Genomic DNA, 20,122 nt, shown 5'->3' with positions numbered 1-20,122 from the left:
AGAGACTTCCCTGGTGGTCCAGTGGTTAAGAATTCTTCCAATGCAGGAGACACGGGTTCGATCCCTGGTCAGGGAACTAAGATCCCACATGCCAGGGCAACTAAGCCCATGTGCCACAACTACTGAGCCCATGCACCACAACTAGAGAGGCTGCATGCCCCAACTACTGAGCACGCACGCTCTGGAGCCCACAAACCACAATTAGAGAGAGCCCTCACCACAACAAAGCCCTCATCCCACATGCTGCAACAAAGATCTTGAGTGCTACAACTAAGACTCGACACAGCCAGGTAAATAAAATTAAAAAAAAAAAAAAAAAAAGAATGGGCTTCCCTGGTGGCGCAGTGGTTGAGAGTCCGCCTGCCGATGCAGGGGACCCGGGTTTGTGCCCTGGTCCGGGAAGATCCCACATGCTGCGGAGCGGCTGGGCCCGTGAGCCATGGCCGCTGAGCCTGCGCGTCCGGAGCCTGTGCTCTGCAATGGGAGAGGCCACAGCAGTGAGAGGCCCGTGTACCGAAAAAAAAAAAAATAATAATAATAAAAAAGTTCACAAATGTATAGCACAATCCCAAATTTACGAATAAAAATTATTTTAAAAATTGGGCTTCCCTGATTGTGCAATGGTTAAGAATCCGCCTGCCAATGCAAAGGACACGGGTTCAAGCCCTGGTCCGGGAAGATCCCACATGCCGCGGAGCAACTAAGCCCGTGCACCACAACTACTGAGCCTACGCTCTAGAGCCCACGAGACACAACTACTGAGCCTGTGTGCCACAACTACTGAAGCCCACGTGCCCTAGAGCCCATGCTCCGCAACAAGAGAAGCCACCACAATGAGAGGCCCACACACCACATTGAAGAGTAGCCCCCACTCGCCACAACTAGAGAAAGCCCGTGCTCAGCAATGACGACCCAACACAGTCATAAATAAATAAATAAGTAGATAAATAAATAGGAAAAAATGGATTTCACAAAAAGTAAAGAATTTTGCTCTGCAAAGGACCCTATTAAAAATACAAAAGGAGGGCTTCCCTGGTGGCGCAGTGGTTGAGAGTCCGCCTGCCGATGCAGGGGACGTGGGTTCGTGCCCCGGTCTGGGAGGATCCCACATGCCGCAGAGCGGCTGGGCCCGTGAGCCATGGCCGCTGACCCTGTGCGTCCGGAGCCTGTGCATCCGGAGCCTGTGCTCCGCAACGGGAGAGGCCACAACAGTGAGAGGCCCGCGTACAGCAAAAAAAAAAAAAAAAAATACAAAAGGAAAAACTTCTTACTGGGAAAAAAGATTTCCACATCACATATCTTACAGAGGGCCTATATCTAGTGTATATATATACAAAATAGAAAATGATGAGACTACCAAATCCTAGCAAGGATACAGAGAAACCATGTCTAGAGGATTAAAGGGAAGTATGAGAATGTCTCACCAAGTAGGGAAAATCAATAAAGACATAACATTATAAAAAGAAACAAATAGAAATCTGGAGTAGAAAAGTATTTACAATAACTGAAATGAAAAATTCAATAGAGGGGCTGACTCGAAAAGCAGATTTAAACAGCAGAAGCAATCAATTGAGAGTATCCAGCTTAACAAAAAAAGAACGAGGAAAAATGAAGAGCCTCTGAGATCTGTGGGATACTATCGAGGAGGTGAATCTACAGGAGTCCAAGAAGGAAAGAAGAGGGGAAAAGAGGCAGAAATAATGACTGAGAAGTCTCAAATTTCATGAAAAACATTAAGGACAGTGAAACTACTTTGTATGATACTATAATGGTGAGTACATGTTCATATTAATTTGTTAAAACGCATAGAAATTACACCACCAAGAGTGAACCCTAATGTAAACTGTGGACTTTGGATGATAATAATGTGTCAACATGGGTTCATCAACTGTAAGAAAATGATCAATGTGGTGTGGAATGCTGTTAGCGTGGGAGATTGTTGGTGTGGGTCTGAGGGGTGGGGGGGATGGGAGAAAGGTGGAATACGAGAGCTCTCTGCACTTTCCATTCACTTTTGCTGTGGACCTAAAACTGCTCTAAAAAATAGTTTATTAATTTTAAAAGAAGTTCCCTAGAAAAGGTTGAAAATACAATATAAAATATACTCATCGTGTATCTAAATAATTGAAAGCAACAAACTTACACCACCCATATTGAATCTGCCTAGATCTAAGCATGATGCCTCTCCGGTTCTTCTAACCAAATCATAAATGTTGCCATTAAAATATTTATTTTAATTCAGGACTCACTCATAGCTAATAAACAAGAATGGGAAGGAGAAATTGAAAAACAAACTGAATGCAGCTGCTGAACTGAAAGTTTCACAGCTCTATTTAATGGTACCTCTTAATTTCTTTTCTGAATAGGTCCCATACAAGGCTGAACTGCATGCCACCCAGTCAAACAACCTACATTTTCTCCTTAATTCACTTTGCAGTGTTATTCCATCATGTACATTGTTTTTAAAATTTCTCAGGAGATGGACAGCATTCCTGGTTTGTTCTTGAATTTTGATACACAGGACATGGTAATAATTCTGGCAGTTAAAAATAGGCCTCTCTAAATAAAAGTAAAACAGTGATACATATATACAGGGAAACCAGTTAGAGAAAATCAGGTTTAAAAACAAAAAACAGGCAATCAACTTTTCTTATATGTTTTGTTAAACTTATTTTTTTAAGTGAACTTCCCTATGCCCATTAAGAGTACTTCAACAAGCACTATTGTTATTACTGGCCACATTACATACCAAATGAAAATGCCTTTAACCAAATAGAGAATTATTAGAGGGTTAGTTAAAACTTGAATATAAATAAATTTTGAAATATATATTGGATACATGTAAGGAAAAACTGGGGTATTACTAGAGGATTTACAAAGTTACATTTTGAAAAGGTACTATTTAAACAACAACAAAACAAGTGTTATGGCAAGGGCCTTTTAAATTAGATGCCTTTGTACAAAATAGCAATTAATGAAAGTTCAGAAGCTAACAGAAATAACTTAGCCAGAGAACAGAAAAGTGCCTCATCTTATAAGTAAATTCATAGAGAACTTAAATTTTGATAGAAAATACATTTGATCTCCCCAAAATATTTTTAAGTATTACATAAAAAATTACAAGGAAAAAAATAACTACTACGGTATTCATGCATTTACAAATGGCAAAGAAGCCTCTTGCCTCAAATATTTCATATGTCTGTGTGTATGTCTGAATCCGAGAATGTTAGGATAAAACGTGATACAGAAACTAGACAAGCAAAATAAAATGTCACCTAGTGATAGGAGCTGGATAATAGTTAGCAGCCATAGCTGAGCGCAATACCTTTCTCTAAGACGTTGTGCAGCTACTGAATAGCTAAAATAAAATCAAGGTTTTCAAATCATTGAGAATGGAATATTTTATGTACATACTTGTTCATATTCAAACAATAAAAGTCATATTCTGAATGGCAAAAATACTCAGAGATGAACAGTAAATAACTAAGATGAATTGTAAGCAACTGCACTAAATCTGTGTCTACCAGCTTCTATAAAAGATTTTGCAAACCAATTTTGTGAGTGCTTGCTGAATTATGAACCCTCCATTTAATTCAAATTTTTACAGAGATACAAAGCATTTTATAAAATTTTGCAGAAATGTTGACACATTGAAAAATAAATCTGCCACATAACAAACTGATGAGTCCACTGTATAGCCTCTGCTTCAAAATCTATGTCAAATGTGCCATATTTTTTTTGCCTCATTCATTCAACTAATATTAATTTATATACCAGGCACTGAATCATTATTTCCTAATCATCTTTTGGTTCCAATTTAGAACTGACTTCCTTTTTAAGAACTTTCTCCAAAAGCAGAAGACCAAGTTAACATTCACCTCCTAGCACTCTGTCCTTACTCCCCAAAGGATTTATCTTCCTTTTTTAAAAAAAAGTCCCTATGCCACCAGCAGACTCCATGGGTAGGGACTGAACCAGGCACTGTGAATGAAGTCTAGCTTCCAATGTGTTTAGTTTAAACAGGTGAAATCACACCAAGCATGAATGGGCTCATAAACATTTTAGTGCCATGAACCTTTTCGGCAACATGGTGAAGCCTAGGAACCTCTTTCTCAGAATAATATTTTTTTAAAGACAAAATAAAATACTTAGGGTTATAAAAATTGACATGTGGTAGAATATGTTTTTATTAATATATTAAAATATAGGCTCTACCATGATTTTGAACCATAAGCATTATTTAGAGAATTATATAAATAACATCAAAATGATATGAAAATATCCATTATTTCTATTACTCACAAACTCGCCAGCAAGCTAGTATTTCAGTGGTTTATTGTACATATTCATAAGTGAAAGAAATTTTCGTTACAGGTTAAAGAAAATAAAGATGAATTTTTTTCTTTCTAGGTTCACATACTGTCTAAATATTACCCATGGACCTCTCAGACCCAGGTTAAGAAGCTCTATTTTAAATTCAAGAAGAACTGTAAGAGATCCTAAAACTCATAAAATAGTTCTCATAAAATTCTCTTCCCTCCAAGAAATTATAAGATTTGGTGTGAGACCAAATTAAGAATACAACAGTACAAGAATGTCAATTTATATGTACTGAACTGTTACATAACACACCAAAGGAAAGATCCAGCAAAGAAATAATTAATAAGTTGGATTTCATTAAAATTAAATACTTTGATTTTCAGAAATTTTCAAGAGAATGAGAAGACAAATCACAGACTGGGAGAAAATATGTACAAAACACATATTTGATACAGGAGTGTTATCCAAAATATACAAAGAACTCTTAAAACTCAACAATCAAAAAATGAACAAACCAATTAAAAAGCGGATGAAAGATACAGACAGCTCAATAAATAATATATATCAGATGGTAAATAATGTATGATACATCCATACAATAGAATATTATTCAGTGCTAAAAAGAAATGAGCAATCAAGGCATGAAAAGACACAGAGGAGATTTAAATATCTGCATATTAGTAAGTGAAAGAAGCCAATCTGAAATGGCTACATACTGTAATATTCCAACTATATGACATTCTGAAACTATGAAAACTGGTACACAATGACACGATGATAGAAGTAACTAAAACATTCTTTAAGTTATATAAGATGTTCTGGTAACAATGGAAATTCATAGACAGGAGAAAATACAGCTTCAGACTTCTGCAGCACCCTAACTATGGCAATATGAAATATACATTAATACAAAGGAGATCTGACATAACAGATGGACTATCAAAATGAGTCATGCTGGTTACTCCAAGTAGAGTGCTATAAGTGACATAACTTCCAGACTGTTTCTTCAAATTTAACTAAATTCCCACAACATTCAGATCATTTCAATAAATCTTTGTCTTCATTAATTAAATCAATCCTAATGATCAACAATTACTACAAAATCTTCCTCTCTATTGAAAATACCTAAGATAATCAGAGGAAAATTATTCAAAATACTTTATATTATCCTCTTACCATCATTCTTTATCTGAAAAGATGAAAAGAAGGGGGAAAAGATGGGCCTTTCCATCAATTTTACCTAATACTCTGCAGAATAAGATAAAAATGGCAGTCTCTTCAGACCCACCAAGCAAGGAAAAGATTGCAAACTTACGTAGATTGTTTCAGCTCTGAAAGCATAAGAGCAATTTTATCTTCTATTCATAATCAAAGTTTTTTAAAAATAAGTCCACTGAAGTGGAATTCCACCACTGGACGTATTAAACTAATTCCTAACTATGAAAATTGGTAAAGAGAAAGTATTACATTTTTGCCCTGTTTTTTGCATACAGGAGAACTATGGTTCATTTATGGTTGATGAGAGAAAAATCTTTTTTAAAATACAGCAGTTAATCAATACAGAAAATATGATAGAATTAGACAAACCACCATTCTATAGCCTTCAATGTAACAAAACTATTTAGTAAAAAGTTGTTTCAGAAATGAGGCCAAAATAACACTCTGCACTTGCTAATCTCCACAAGACAACCTATTTGCAAAATGCAGATGTCTGATGGGTCACTAACTTATTCTTGTGATCAAACATAGTATCATAAATTGCAAGAGAGCCTGATATAATGTGTCTCCTGCTGGGATGAAATGATGTAGACAGCAATACTTAGAAAGTTTAAAAAAAAATCTTTAGGCCTGAATGTATTTAAAAGCCTTTTAGGGAATAAGGAAAACATTATTATAATGAAAAAAATATGTGACAAATGCAGAGTTTGGATAAGATAACTGCTCTGGACACTGAAATTTAGGGGGAAAAAGGTGAAAGTAATAAATTGGATTAAAAGGAGCTAAAGAGACATAAAATGTAAGGAGTAAACTTTAATTAGACCTTGATTTGAAGCAGTTAGAGAACCCATTTTTGAGACAATTGGGAAATTTTAAATTATGACTTGGATATTAGATAACATAATGTGTTACTTTTCTGAATATAATATAATATTTGCCTATAAAGTACAAGAAGGGCCTTACTCTTAGAAAATGCATGCTTAATTCGTAATGGGTGAAATGTCATCACGTATGTAACTTACATTCAAACAGTTCAGCAAAATACAAACACACACACACACACACACTATATTAAAATGTGAAGACCTGTTTAATCAGGGTGACAGTACATCTGTCACTGTATTGTTAAAAAGAAACTTGAAGTTACAGAGAAAATGCCATTCACATACATATGTAGTTTCATATATTGAAGTCCTTACCTTACTAATAATACAGAAATTAATGCAGTTCAACAGCACTGTTTATCTACTATTATTTATCTACTGCTACTACTTAATCACAACTTTGCTCAGAGTAAAACTAATCTTTAGGGAGTTTCTAAATTTTTATTATAAATTCATTCATTCAATAATCACTTACTGAAAACTATTTACTTATCTCACATACACTAACACATATATTTCATATTTTCCATTTCCAAAAAATTGGTTGGAAAACCCATAACATAAATGGGGGGTGAAGGGGAGGGAAGGACATACCGCTTGTATTAAAAGCCATACAGCACACTGGTTTTTCATGAGCAGGGAAATGGGCCACGATGCCATCACTGTCAGAATCCTCACTCACAAGCACCTTTACAAAAAGGAAGAAGGCAAATGGAAGTTAACCAACTACTGAGCCTGAAGATATACACAGATACACCACTGCATCCCTGACCAAATAACATGTTTCCACTACATTTGAAGATTATTCTTGGCAATATAAGGTGAGAATGTCACTTCAGAAATAGGAAAAGATGTAACATGTCCCCAGCAGATCAATCATATAACCTCTAAAAACAGTTGGTTGACTTGACTGTACATGACAGAGACAATAATTTCTTGACACGTAGATTCAGAAAAAAACGAAAAGCATAAAATCAGCTATGCAGAGCTTCATCTAAGAACAGGAGCAAGAGTTCTTATTGTGTTATGGCCTGCTGAAAAACTCTTGGCCATGACTGGAACAGAACAGTGAAAAACAACATAAGTTAAATACAAACAAACAGCCATATATTAGAGGAATTATCGAAATATTTTTTACTTAAAGTACAAAAGTTATGGTCTTTTGTACTTTAATCTAACTCCTAGATTTTAGATGGACACATCACTTCTTTGAAAATATTACCAAGCAAAAGTATATTGGAACAGGCAGTTTTGTATCTCAAATTTATTCCCCTTAATTTTCTAAGCATATTGAAATACAATTTACATTCCATACAATTTGCCCATTGTGAGTACACTGTTCAATGATCCCTAAGGAAAAAAGTTTTAAAATAACATGTATTCGTTTTACAAAGCAAGTAATTAACTCAAGAAACAAAAAAGTTTCACATATCTAATGTTGCAAAGGAAAAACCTACTGCACCAATATTGGATCATGATCAACATAAAGAATTTAATCTGAAGTAATCCAGGAAGTAGTCCTACACTGGCAAAGTTAATTTTTCTTTTAGAGTAAAAAGCTTTACAGAGGTGTAATTTACATTCCATAAAAGTCACTTATTTTATGTTTACAATTCAATGATTTTATACAGTACTACAACCATTACAACAATCCGTTATATAGAAACATCTGATTTGTCACCCTTTCCTATCTTAATGCTTTAATCTTCTTGCCTTATTGTTCTGGCTAGAACCTGCAATTCAGTTAAGCTGCAGACTGATCATTTTTCTGTCTGTAGATTTTTTTCATTACCACTTAAACCATTTTTAAGTATTCACTTCAGTTCTGTGAAGTATACTCATATTGTTATCTAACAGATTTCTAGAACTTTTTCATCTTGCAAAACTTAAATTCTATACACACTAAACACTAATTCTTCCTCTTCCCTCCTCCCACCCTTAGTAACCACCTTTTAATTTTGTTTCCATGATTTTGACTACTTTAGATATTCAAAATAAAAGGAAGAATTTAGTATTTTTACTTCTGTGACTGGCTATTCCCTTAGCACAATGTCCTCAAGGTTCATCCACATTGTAACATGTAAAAAGATTTCCTTCTTTCCTAAGGTTGTGTAATATTATTACATTGTATGTATATACCACATTTCTCTTTATCCATTTATCTGGCAATGGACATTTGGATTGCTTCCACCTCCCGGGTACCGTGAATAACATTGCAAAGAATAGGAGTGTGTAAATATCTCTTCAAGATCCTGATTTGAATTATTCTGCATATAAATGCCGAAGTGGGATTACTGGATCACATGGTAATTCTATTTTTAATATTCTGAGAAACTTTCATACTGATTTCCATAATGGCTGCATCATTTTACACTCCCACCAAAAGTTCACAAGGGTTCCAACTTCTCCCCATCTTCTGTCAACACTGTTAAATTCTGTTCTGTTGATAGTGGTCATCCTGATAGGTAGGAGGTGGTATTTCACTGTGGTTTTGATTTGCTAATGATTAGTGATGTTGAGCATCTTTTCATATGCTTACTGGACATCGCTACATCTTCTTTGGAGAAGTTTCTATTCAAGTCCTATGCCCATTTGTTAATCGGGTTTTTTTTTTATTATTATTATTGTTGAGTTGTAGAAACTCCTTATTCATACTATATATTAATTCCTTTTGAGCCATATGATTTACAATGATCTTCTCCCACTCCATAGGGTGCCTTTTCACTTGGTTGATTTGTTCCATTTAGACACAGAAGTTTTAAAGTCTGATGTAGCTCCATTTGTCTATTTTTTATTTTGTTACCTGTGCTTTTGGTTTAATATCTAAGAAATCATTGCCTGATCCAATGTCCTAAAGATTTTCTCCTATGTTTTCTTGTAGGAGTTTAATAGTTTCCAGTCTAATGGCTGGGTCTATAATCTATAATCATTTTTGTATATGGAATAAGGTAAGGGTCCAACTTCATTCTTTTGCATGTAGCTATCCAGTTTTCCAAACCTCATCTGTTGAAGAGACTGCCGTTTCCCCACTGTGAGCTTTTTCCAACCTTGTCAAAAATCTTTTGGATGCATATGCATGGTGTTATTTCTGCACTCTCTATTCTGTTCCATTGGTCTACATATCTATCTTTACACCAGTAGCACATCATCTTAATTACCATTGCTTTGCAATATGATTTGAAATGAGGCAGAGTTGTGTTTTTCTTTTTCCAAGATTATTTCAGCTTTTCAGGGTCCCTTCAGATTCCATAAGAAAATTAGGATGGTTTTTTCTATTACTGCCACAAAATGTCATAGAGATTTTCATAGATATTGTATTTAATATCACATTAGGTGCTATGGATATTTTAACAACATTGTCTTCAAATCCACAAGCACGAGATGTTTTTCCCATATTTTGTATCTTCTTTCACTTCTTTTAACAATGTATTATAGTTTTCAGTGTACAAGTCTTTCATCTCCTTGTTTTTGTTTATCCCTAAGAGTTTGTTTTTTTTTAAAAAATAATCAACAAAATTGACAGCCCTTAATTAGACTAACAAAAAAAGAGAGAAAATTCAAATAGCTAAAATTAGAAATGATTATTTAGTAACATATTGTTTAGCTTCCACGTGTTTGCGTTTTTTACATTTTTTTCCCCTGTAACTGATTTCTAATCTCATAGCATTGTGGTCAGAAAAGATGCTTGATATGACTTCAATTTTCTTAAATTTACTGAGGCTTGATTTGTGAACCAAGAAGTGATCTATCCTGGAGAATGTTCCATGCGCACTTGAGAAGAAAGTGTAATCTGCTGTTTTTTGGATTGAATGTCCTATAAATATCAATTATATCTATCTGGTCTATTGTGTCATTTAAAGCTTGTGTATCCTTATTAATTTTCTGTTCGGATGATCTGTCCATTGGTGTAAGTGAGGTGTTAAAGTCCCCCACTATTATTGTGTCACTGTAGATTTCCTCTTTTAGAGCTGTTAGCGGTTGCCTTATGTATTGAGCCGCTCCTATGTTGGGCGCATATATATTTATAATTGTTATATCTTCTTCTTGGATTGATCCCTTGATCATTATGTAGTGTCCTTCCTTGTCTCTTGTAACATTCTTTATTTTAAAGTCTATTTTACCTGATATGAGTATTGCTACTCCAGCTTTCTTTTGATTTCCATTTGCATGGAATATCTTTTTCCATCCCCTCCCCTTCAGAATGGCCATCATCAAAAAATCTACAAACAATAAATGCTGGAGAGAGTGTGGAGAAAAGGGAACCCTCCTGAACTGTTGGTGGGAATGTAAATTGATTCAGCTATGGAGAACAGTACGGAGGTTCCTTAAAAAACTAAAAATAGAATTACCATATGACACAGCAATCCCACTACTGGGCATATACCCAGAGAAAACCATAATTCAAAAAAGACACATGCACCCCAATGTTCACTGCAGCGTTATTTACAATAGCCAGGTCATGGAAGCAACCTAAATGCCCATCAACAGACGAATGGATAAAGATGTGGTACATATATACAATGGAATATTACTCAGTCATAAAAAGGAACGAAATTGGGTCATTTGTAGAGACGTGGATGGATCTAGAGACTGTCATACAGAGTGAAGTAAGTCAGAAAGAGAAAAACAAATATCATATATTAATGCATATATGTGGAACCTAGAAAAATGGTACAGATGAACCGGTTTGCAGGACAGAAATAGAGACACAGATGTAGAGAACGTATGGACACCAAGGGGGGAAAGTGGCGGGGGTGTGTGCGATGAATTGGGAGATTGGGATTGACATATATACACTAATATATATAAAATGGATAACTAATAAGAACTTGCTGTATAAAAAATAAATAAAATTTAAAAATTCAAATAAAATAAAAATAAAATTAGAAATGAAACGAGAGCCATTAAAACTGATGTCACAGAAATAAAAAGGATTATAACATATATCTATAAGACCCTCATTGTCCTGAGACCAAAACAAGAGAAAGACAAAAAGAAAACTACAAATCAATATCCCTGATGAATAATGATGCAAAAATCTAAAAGAAAACAGGATCAAACAAAATTCAACACATTAAAAGGATCATACACCAAGAAAAGTGAGACTTACACTTGGAATGTAAGGATGGTTCAACATACAAAAATCAATTAATATAATATACCACATTAACAAACTGAAGAACAAAAGATGATTGATCATCTCAATCAATGCAGAAAAATTATTTGACAAAATTCAACCACTTTCATGATAAAAACACTCAATAAACTAGGAATACATGGAAACTACCTCAATACAATAAAAGTTACACATGCAGAGTCCAAAGCTAATATTACATACAATGGGCAAGACTGAAAGATTTTCCTCTAAGATCAGTAAAAAGGCAAGGATGCCAACTCTCAGTACTACTATTCAACATAGTACTATAAGGTCTAGCCATAGCAACTAGACCAAAAGGGGGGGAAAAAGAAAAAGAAAGAAATACAAGGCATACAAATTGGAAAAGAAAGAAAATTACCTCTGTAATAGATTTTGCAGATTACACACACACACACACACACACACACACACACACAATTCAACAAAGTTGCAGGATATAAAATTAGCACTCACAATCAGTTTCATTTCTATACACTAACAAAGACCAAATTAAAAAGGAAATTAAGAAAACAATCCCATTTGCTATATCATCAGATTTATCAACTTTGTTAATCTTTTCAAAGAACCAGTTTTGGATTTTCCCCATCATTTCACTGTTTGTTATTTTGTTGACTGCTGGTCATATTTCTATTATTTACTTCATTTGTCTTGCTTTGGTTATAATTTGCTGTTTTTGAAATCTCTTAATGGAGAGCTAAGATTATTAATTTAGGACCACTTTTCTACTATAACCATTTAAAGTTGTAATTTTCCCATTATTCAATAATATAGTTGCAATTATAATTTCTGATATGTTCTATTTCTATGTTCATTGCATTCAAAATATTTTCTAATTTACTTGAGACTCTTTCATTTCATAATTTCATTCTATTATTGATTTCCATTCTTTAGATTTGTTTTATGGCCAATCATATGGTCTATTTTGGAAAATGTTCCAGATGTTCTTGAAAACAATCTTACGTTTGTAGGTTTTGGGGGAAGATTTAGGTCATGTTGGTTGACAGTCTTAATCAAGTCTTCTGAATCTTTAAAAATTTTCTGTATAGTTTTTCCATCAATTATTGAAAGCACAGTATTTAAATCTCAAACTGTAAATGTTAGCTAGAATTTCTTCTTTCAATCTGTCAGATTTTGTTTAATGCTTGCTGCACTATGTTGTTAGGTGTTTACACATTATTAATTGTTTTATCTAGCTATTACATTGACTCTCTTATCATTATGAAACATCCCTCTTTTCCTCTGGCAATATTTCTTGACTTAAAGTCTTTTATCAGATATTAATATGCCATTCCAATTCTATTATGGTTATTGTTTGCATGGTACATTTCTTCCATCCTTTTACTTGAAACAATTATGTCTTTGAATCTAAAGTGATTCTGGTCTGACAATCACTGTCTTTTAACTTGAGTCCATTTATAGTTAATATAATTACACATATAATTGGATTTAGGTCTGCCATTTTCCATTTATTTTTATGTCTCAGGTGTTTGTTGTTGCTCTGATCCTCTTCCTTTGTGTTAAACAATTATTTTTAATGTTTACTATTTTTATCTTCTGTTAATTCTTTGGATTAATTTCTTAAGTGGTTACTGTACAGGCTATATAAGGTGCTGTATAGACAACAAGATTACATGTTAATTCCACACTTAATTGCAATAAATTATAGCTCCTTGCTCCAGTATAGCTCCATTTCCTCCCCATTCCTTTGTGCTATTATTATCATGGGAATTATCAACTGAGAAATATCATTATTCCCTAAAACAATCTTCCAATTACATATATGTTGACATGTTTAATGTTGCCCCAAAGGCCTCTGAGACTCTATTTTTTTTTTAACTTTTTATTTTCTATTGGATATAGCAGATTAACAATGTTGTATTAGTTTCAGGTGTACAGCAAAGTGATTCAGTTATACATATACATGTATCTATTATTTTTCAAATTCTTCTCCCATTTAGGTTGTTACATAATATTAAACAGAGCTCCCTGTGCTATACAGTAGGTCCTGTTGGTTATCCATATTAAATATAGCAGTATGTACAGGTCAATCCCAAACTCCCTAACTATCCCTCCCCCTGACACTTCCCCCGTGGTAACCATAAGTTCACCATAAGTTCGTTCTCTAAGTCTGCGAGTCTGTGTCTGTTTTGTAAATAAGTTCATCTGTATCATTTTTTTTTTAGCTTCCACATATAAGCTATATCATACGATGTTTCTCCTTCTCTGACTTACTTCACTCAGTATGACAATTCCGTCCAGTAATGTACTTATTTTCTGGGGAAAAGATTTGCTTATCTCTTCACTTCATCATAGCTGGGAGTCATTCCCCAATGACCACAAAATTCATACATACAAATCACCCCATATAAGTGGATAATGCTTAGTAAATTTATACAGTTGTATAACCATTACCACATTCTAGATTTAGAATACTTCCAACACCCTCCAAATTTCTTCATGATGACTTTAGAACACCAACCACAAGCCCCAGACAATCCCTAGTGTATATTTCATCTCATCTGCCTTTTCTAAAATTTTTCAAAATATTTCAAATAAATAGAACCATGCGATTTATCTTCCGTTTCTTTCTAAATATATAATTTTTTTGTTCAATCATATTGTTTCAGGTATCATTCATTTCTTTGTATTGCTTATGTGTATTCCACTGGATGGAGGGACCACAACATGTGGGTTCACCAAAAAATTCTTGGCAATTTGGATTATTTCCAATTGATTGCTATTATGCATAACACTGTTATGAATATCTGCACACACATCTTTTTTGTGAAACATGTTTTTATTTCTCTTGGGGAGATACCTAGAAGTGGATTTTCTCAGTCATATGGTAAATATATACTGAACTTTTTAAGAAATAGGAAAAACTGTTTTCCAAAGTATAGATACTTTCATATGTCCACCAATAGAGTATAAGGTTTCATCTCTCCACATCCTTTTCAACAGTTTATACTGTATGTCTTTTTAAGGAAGGGCAATCTATTGGAGACAGAAATTAGAATGGTGGTCAACAGGGAGTGTGAGAAGAGGGGGATGGGGAGTTACTGTTTAATGGGTACAGATGATGAAAAGTTCTGGACATGGATAATGGCAATGGTTGTACAACATTGTGAATGTACTTAATATCACTGAATTGTAAACTTAAAAATGGCTGAATGGCAAATTTTATGTTATATATATTTTACCACAAGTGGGGGAAACATGGGTTATAAATTATTTCTCTCATCTCTCTTTTCCATTCTTCCATTTGACTTTCAAAAATGTTAGGTAAGGAAAACAAGAAAAAGAGAAGAAACTTATAGGAGCAGTCTCCAGGAAAGTGTGTTAAACTAAGTCTGCTAAATAACTGATAGATTGCTTTAGGAAATATGGTATATATACAGAGTTGTGCAACCATTATGACAATCAAATTTAGAACACTTTCATCACCCAAAAGAAACTTCATAACCATTAACAGTCACTCCCCACCTGATTCCCTCCAAACTCCAAGCCCTAGGCAACCAATCTATTTCCTCTCTATGTAGATTTCCCTATTCTGGACATTTCATATAAATAGATTCATACAATATGTATTCATTTGCGACTGGCTTCTTCCACTAAGCGTAAGATTTTCAAGGTTCATTCATTTTGTAGCATGAATCACTACTTCACTTCTTCTTATTGCTAAATAATATTACACTGTATGTATATACCACATTTTATTTAACCATCCATCAATCAGTTGATGTACATTTGGGCTGCTCCTATTTTTTGGCTATTACAAATTATGCTGCTACGAACATTCATGTACAAGTTTTTACATGAAAATATATTTTCATTTCTTTTGGTAATATATCTCCTAAGAGCAAATCTCTTCAGAGACAAATTGCTGAGTCAAATGGTAATAACTCCTTTCCGAAGCGGCTGTACAATTTTATGTTCCCACCAGCAGTGTACCAGGGCTCTCATTTCTGCTTACTGGCCACTGGCATATCATATTTGGAAAGATGGCTATTCAAATCCTTTGCTCATTTTAAAGTAAGGCTATTTATCTTTTTATTATTCAGTTATAGGAGTTCTTTCAATATTCTGGATACACACACAAATGAATGCAAGTAAAACAAATGGTGAGAGCTGAATATGGTCTGTAGCCTAGTTAACAGTAAAGCGTCATTGTCAATATCCTGGTTTTGATATTTTACGACAGTTATATAAGATGTCACAGTTTGGGGAAACTATCTTCAACTTACTGTGAGTCTACAATTATTTCAAAATTAAAAGTGAAAAATGTAGAGCAGGGACTTCCCCGGTGATCCAATGGCTAAGACTCCACGCTCCCAATGCAGGGGGGGCTGGGTTTGATCCCTGGTCAGGGAACTAGATCCCACATGCTGCAACTAAAGATCCCGTGTGCCACAACTACAACAAGATCCTGCATGCCGCAACTAATAAAAGATCCCACATGCCACAACTAAAAAGATCCCGCATGCCAGGCACAGCCAAATAAATAAATATATTCTTTTAAAAGAGTATTAAAAAAATGTAGAGTATACTGCAAGCTTTTTGATTTCTTTCATGCTGATAGGTGACAAGTGGTATCTTAGGGTAGTTTTGTCTTTCTCTCATAACAAGTCAAGTCTAAAGATTTTACACCATTTGTAAGTATTTTATTTTTTCACTGAAATATTTTGTCCTTTGCCCACTTCTCTATTTTAACTCAATCTTATGATTCCCTTTCCTTTCATATATTATAACCCTATACCTCTCCTTCCAATACAATTAGCACTGAGTACTCTACTTGATGGTACTAATACAGAAGCCATCCAGCAAAAAGGCTCATTAATCTTGGTGAATACCAAAACCTCATGCCACTATATAGGATTCTTCGAATGTTCTCTTTATGAACTTCACAAATATAACAACCAGATACTTTTGTAGAGATTCTCTCCACTGCATCATCATCTTGCCTAAAATATCAATATCAAATCAATACCAGCGATATCCCAATACAGTTGTCCTGAGACATTTAATTTTTACTCACTACTTAACTAAACAGGCTAAACCCCCAAGTATATGTAGCAACAACTTGCGTTTGTTAAAACAAAGCAAAGCAAGGTGGATACAAGGTGGATAAGGCTTTATCATATGAACAAAAAGATAGACAAACACCATAGGAACCATCAAATTACTATGAATAACACTTGTATTTGCAACCAGGGCAAGAAATAGCTCTAGTTTATGTTATCATTCTGGAGCGTTTTTCTTTGATTAGAGACTTTGCCACCTTGTTAAACTAAAATTATATAAATTTATAAAGGCAAATTTTATCGCTTAACTTATCCTAGCCACGAAATGCTTTTAAATAAAACATGAAAGTAACACAGATAAAAATGGACAAAGTCAAGCAAATACATTCCCCTTTAATGCAGGTACCATACAGTGATCCTGTCACCATCAAATCAAACTAATCAATTCAGCATCAGAAAGATGGTGAATCAAATTTTATACACTATCCCTGTAAACATGAAAATATATTTATTAAAGGCTCAATGGCTTTAAACAGCAAAAGTGCACATAATGTCAGCTTTAGTTCCTGATATGTATAGGGACAAGAAGAAACACTACAGCTAAGGTCAAACATCAGTGGGAAAGGGCTAAAAGTGATAAATCCATGACATTAACCACTGCAGTCTTTCTAATACAATCCAGCATAACCTAAAAACAGCTTTGTACTTCAACTGAACTATTTATTAGAGACAAAAATGTCTTCCTGACAAAAAACAGATTCACATTAATAAAAGAAGACAGTATTATATTGAGGAAATCTTATTGCTTAAAAAAATATTTATAATTCCTTAAAAATGCACATAGCAACTTATTATTTATTTCCTGTCTTTTAATAGAATTTTTAAATCAATCAAAACTGCAGAATATGTTATAAGTAGGAATGAAAAGAGATTATGCTCCCAACAAATAATACAAAAGATAAAACTTTTCAGGTTGAGCAACACTTTCACTTTTTTAACTTTTAAAAGCTAACATTTCTATGATTCTTATTTCCTAATGAACAACTTTACTTGTTTCCAGGGTTAACAATGCACTTATACAGAAAAATGAACTTTTGTACAATCTACTGTTCACTTCCATATTCCAAATGTGAGAATTCCAATTTAAAGTTATAAAAAGTTAACAAAGAACTAGGGGAAAAAAACCCCCAAAGAAACCACATGTGAAAACACAAGACCAAATGCTATGCTTTTCGTATAAATTAAATTTTTCTTTTTACTCATTACATAAATTAATGAGTTATAGCTCTATTTCATCAAAAATAATGAGATAACATTTTCAACTTTTAAATTACCACAAATCAGTCTGTCAACAAATGCTAGATTCTTAACAGATTTCAATCCACTCACCAAACTAGACAGTGTTGAGGAGGGTTGTTACTACTTAGTAAATGTGGGTGGCCTTGGAGGTGAATTAATTAAGAATCGAAGGACAAAAGAAAATATTTTTTACTTTAACACTCATAAAACACTAAGGGTTTATATATTTAATTCCAATTTAAAAAGAGAACATCTGTATGTGTCTATCAACTTGAGCTAATTAACACAACTTAAAAAAAAATGTCATTACAGTCAACTGAAAAGTTTGCTAGCACTTCATTAAAATGAGTTTTAAACAGGAATACAAGTCTGTAACATATCTGATTAACCACAAAGTTAAGATGGGAAAGGCAGAGAATTGTATTATTCAGATTTTAAATAAAATATAATAGCCAGATTCAATAACCCAGAAATTCAAAGATTTTTGGGGGTGTTTTAATTGCAGCACAGTCCATATTTTTTTGAAATGCCACTTGATCTTACTATAGGAATTAGTATATGAGTACCAGCCAAATGTAATCTTTCATCAAGATGTAGAACCACATATACTGGAAGCAGATTTTCTCAAAAGAACATGCAATATTTAGGGTTAATATTTTAATGGCTCACATAATTATGTTCTGAAAATGGAATTAAATATAAATTCTATATAAAATTAAAATAATTTCTATTTCCAAATCTTGCTCTACTCCTATCTCATTCTAGTAATCAGGTTTACATTGTGTATTTATAGCAAGGATCACAAACCATGAAAATTACCTTCCTTTCAGAAATGTATTTTAAAATTCATGACCATGATTCAAAAGAAAATACTGTCTATGAATGTATGAGGGAGAAAAACAAAACCCAACTGGTTTCTTTCTAGCAAGACTTACATAAGCATAACGTATTTCTCCATGTTTATAATCACTCCTAAATGTTTCTGAACATAGGCTGTAAAAATCTATTTTATGTGAAGATATAAGATCTTATAATAAGTTATTACCATTTATATATTCTAATACACTCTTTGAGATTTTTTTATATTTTTCCATATTTATAAGGAGGTATCTGTAATAAAATTTGTAATACAATTTATTAATATTATTGTCATTTATTACCATCATAATTAGTCATAATTAGTCTAAGTTATAACAAGTGTCATTAAAAAAAAGAAACAGTACTAAACAGTATAAATGAGATATATAATTATTTATTTATGGAACAAATGTCCTGATGAAGAGATAGCAAGAGAATTCTATAGAACCTCAATTTTACCTTCAGGTTTGATACATTAACAATGTCTGAAATAATAGGTTTTAACATGTTACTCATCATTTTTTAAAAGGGTCTACACCATTTATAGTTTTTATAAAATATTGGCTATATTCCCTGTGTTGTACAATAATTACTCATCATTTTTTGAAAAAAAACAAAATTCTAACCTGAGATAACTTAATTTTCTACAATTCCAAATTAACACATCTCCAAATACATTTTGTATGATCTTGATCCCAAATGATATTGTTAGTTACTCCATCCTCTGCACAAAATGAACATTACATGCATCACATGTTCTTACCTGGCCCTCTCCAACTGTCTCAGTGTCGATTACTGTGATGATGCCTGGGACCAGAGGACTCCGCCTTGAATTACTATGGATGGCAACATCATCTTCTGTCACACCTGAAGGCAGCGTGCCTGTCAGCTGAGTCACCACCTTCCCAACCATTGTCAGGCCAGTTTTCAATGTCTATACAATGAAAGGTAAAATGTATGACTTCACATCAGTATTTGGATTCTAAATAGTAATACATGTTTTGTTAATTCACATTAAATTCTTTATTCTCTAACAAGCTTATATGTAGCAGTGCACTGCCACAGAAATTCAGTCTGATTTTTATACGATCTTAAATTTTAGTTAGAAAATTGGTATTAGATTGAGTGAATCAGTAGATTCCCCAAAGCCAGCATGGTGAGAATAAAGCTATAGGTAAATAATTAAAGAGTTTGTTTCACATGAGGATACAATTATACTTTTATTAACAGTATTTATTTTTCCCCTCTCCTCAATGCATATAACTTAAAATACGTGAAATATTAAGAAGTAGCAACTATGTGATGTGCTATTTTTTAAACAGTATAAATCTAATACTGAGTCAACTTTTTAGCAGGAAAAAGAC

At 33.6% G+C, this 20,122-nt stretch overlaps 1 protein-coding gene across 5 annotated transcripts in view; it reads right to left on the bottom strand.

Annotated features, from left to right (window-relative positions):
- The window catches only part of BCAS3 (BCAS3 microtubule associated cell migration factor), a 572,645-nt gene that overhangs the window by 394,124 nt on the left and 158,399 nt on the right, over positions 1-20,122 (bottom strand). For all 5 annotated transcript variants that reach the window (XM_082679094.1, XM_082679096.1, XM_082679097.1 and 2 more), the window contains exons 12-13: positions 19,522-19,692; positions 7,017-7,110 (exon numbers count right to left, since the gene is read on the bottom strand). In XM_082679094.1, the coding sequence (XP_082535220.1) occupies positions 7,017-7,110; positions 19,522-19,692 (265 nt within the window). The remainder of the gene's footprint in view (positions 1-7,016; positions 7,111-19,521; positions 19,693-20,122) is intronic.

This window comes from Grampus griseus (genome assembly GCF_964374135.1).
Source record: "Grampus griseus genome assembly, chromosome: 20".
Classification (NCBI taxonomy): Eukaryota; Metazoa; Chordata; class Mammalia; order Artiodactyla; family Delphinidae; genus Grampus; species Grampus griseus.
Note: the sequence above shows the minus strand (reverse complement) of the source record. Positions and strands in the feature narration are given on the sequence as shown.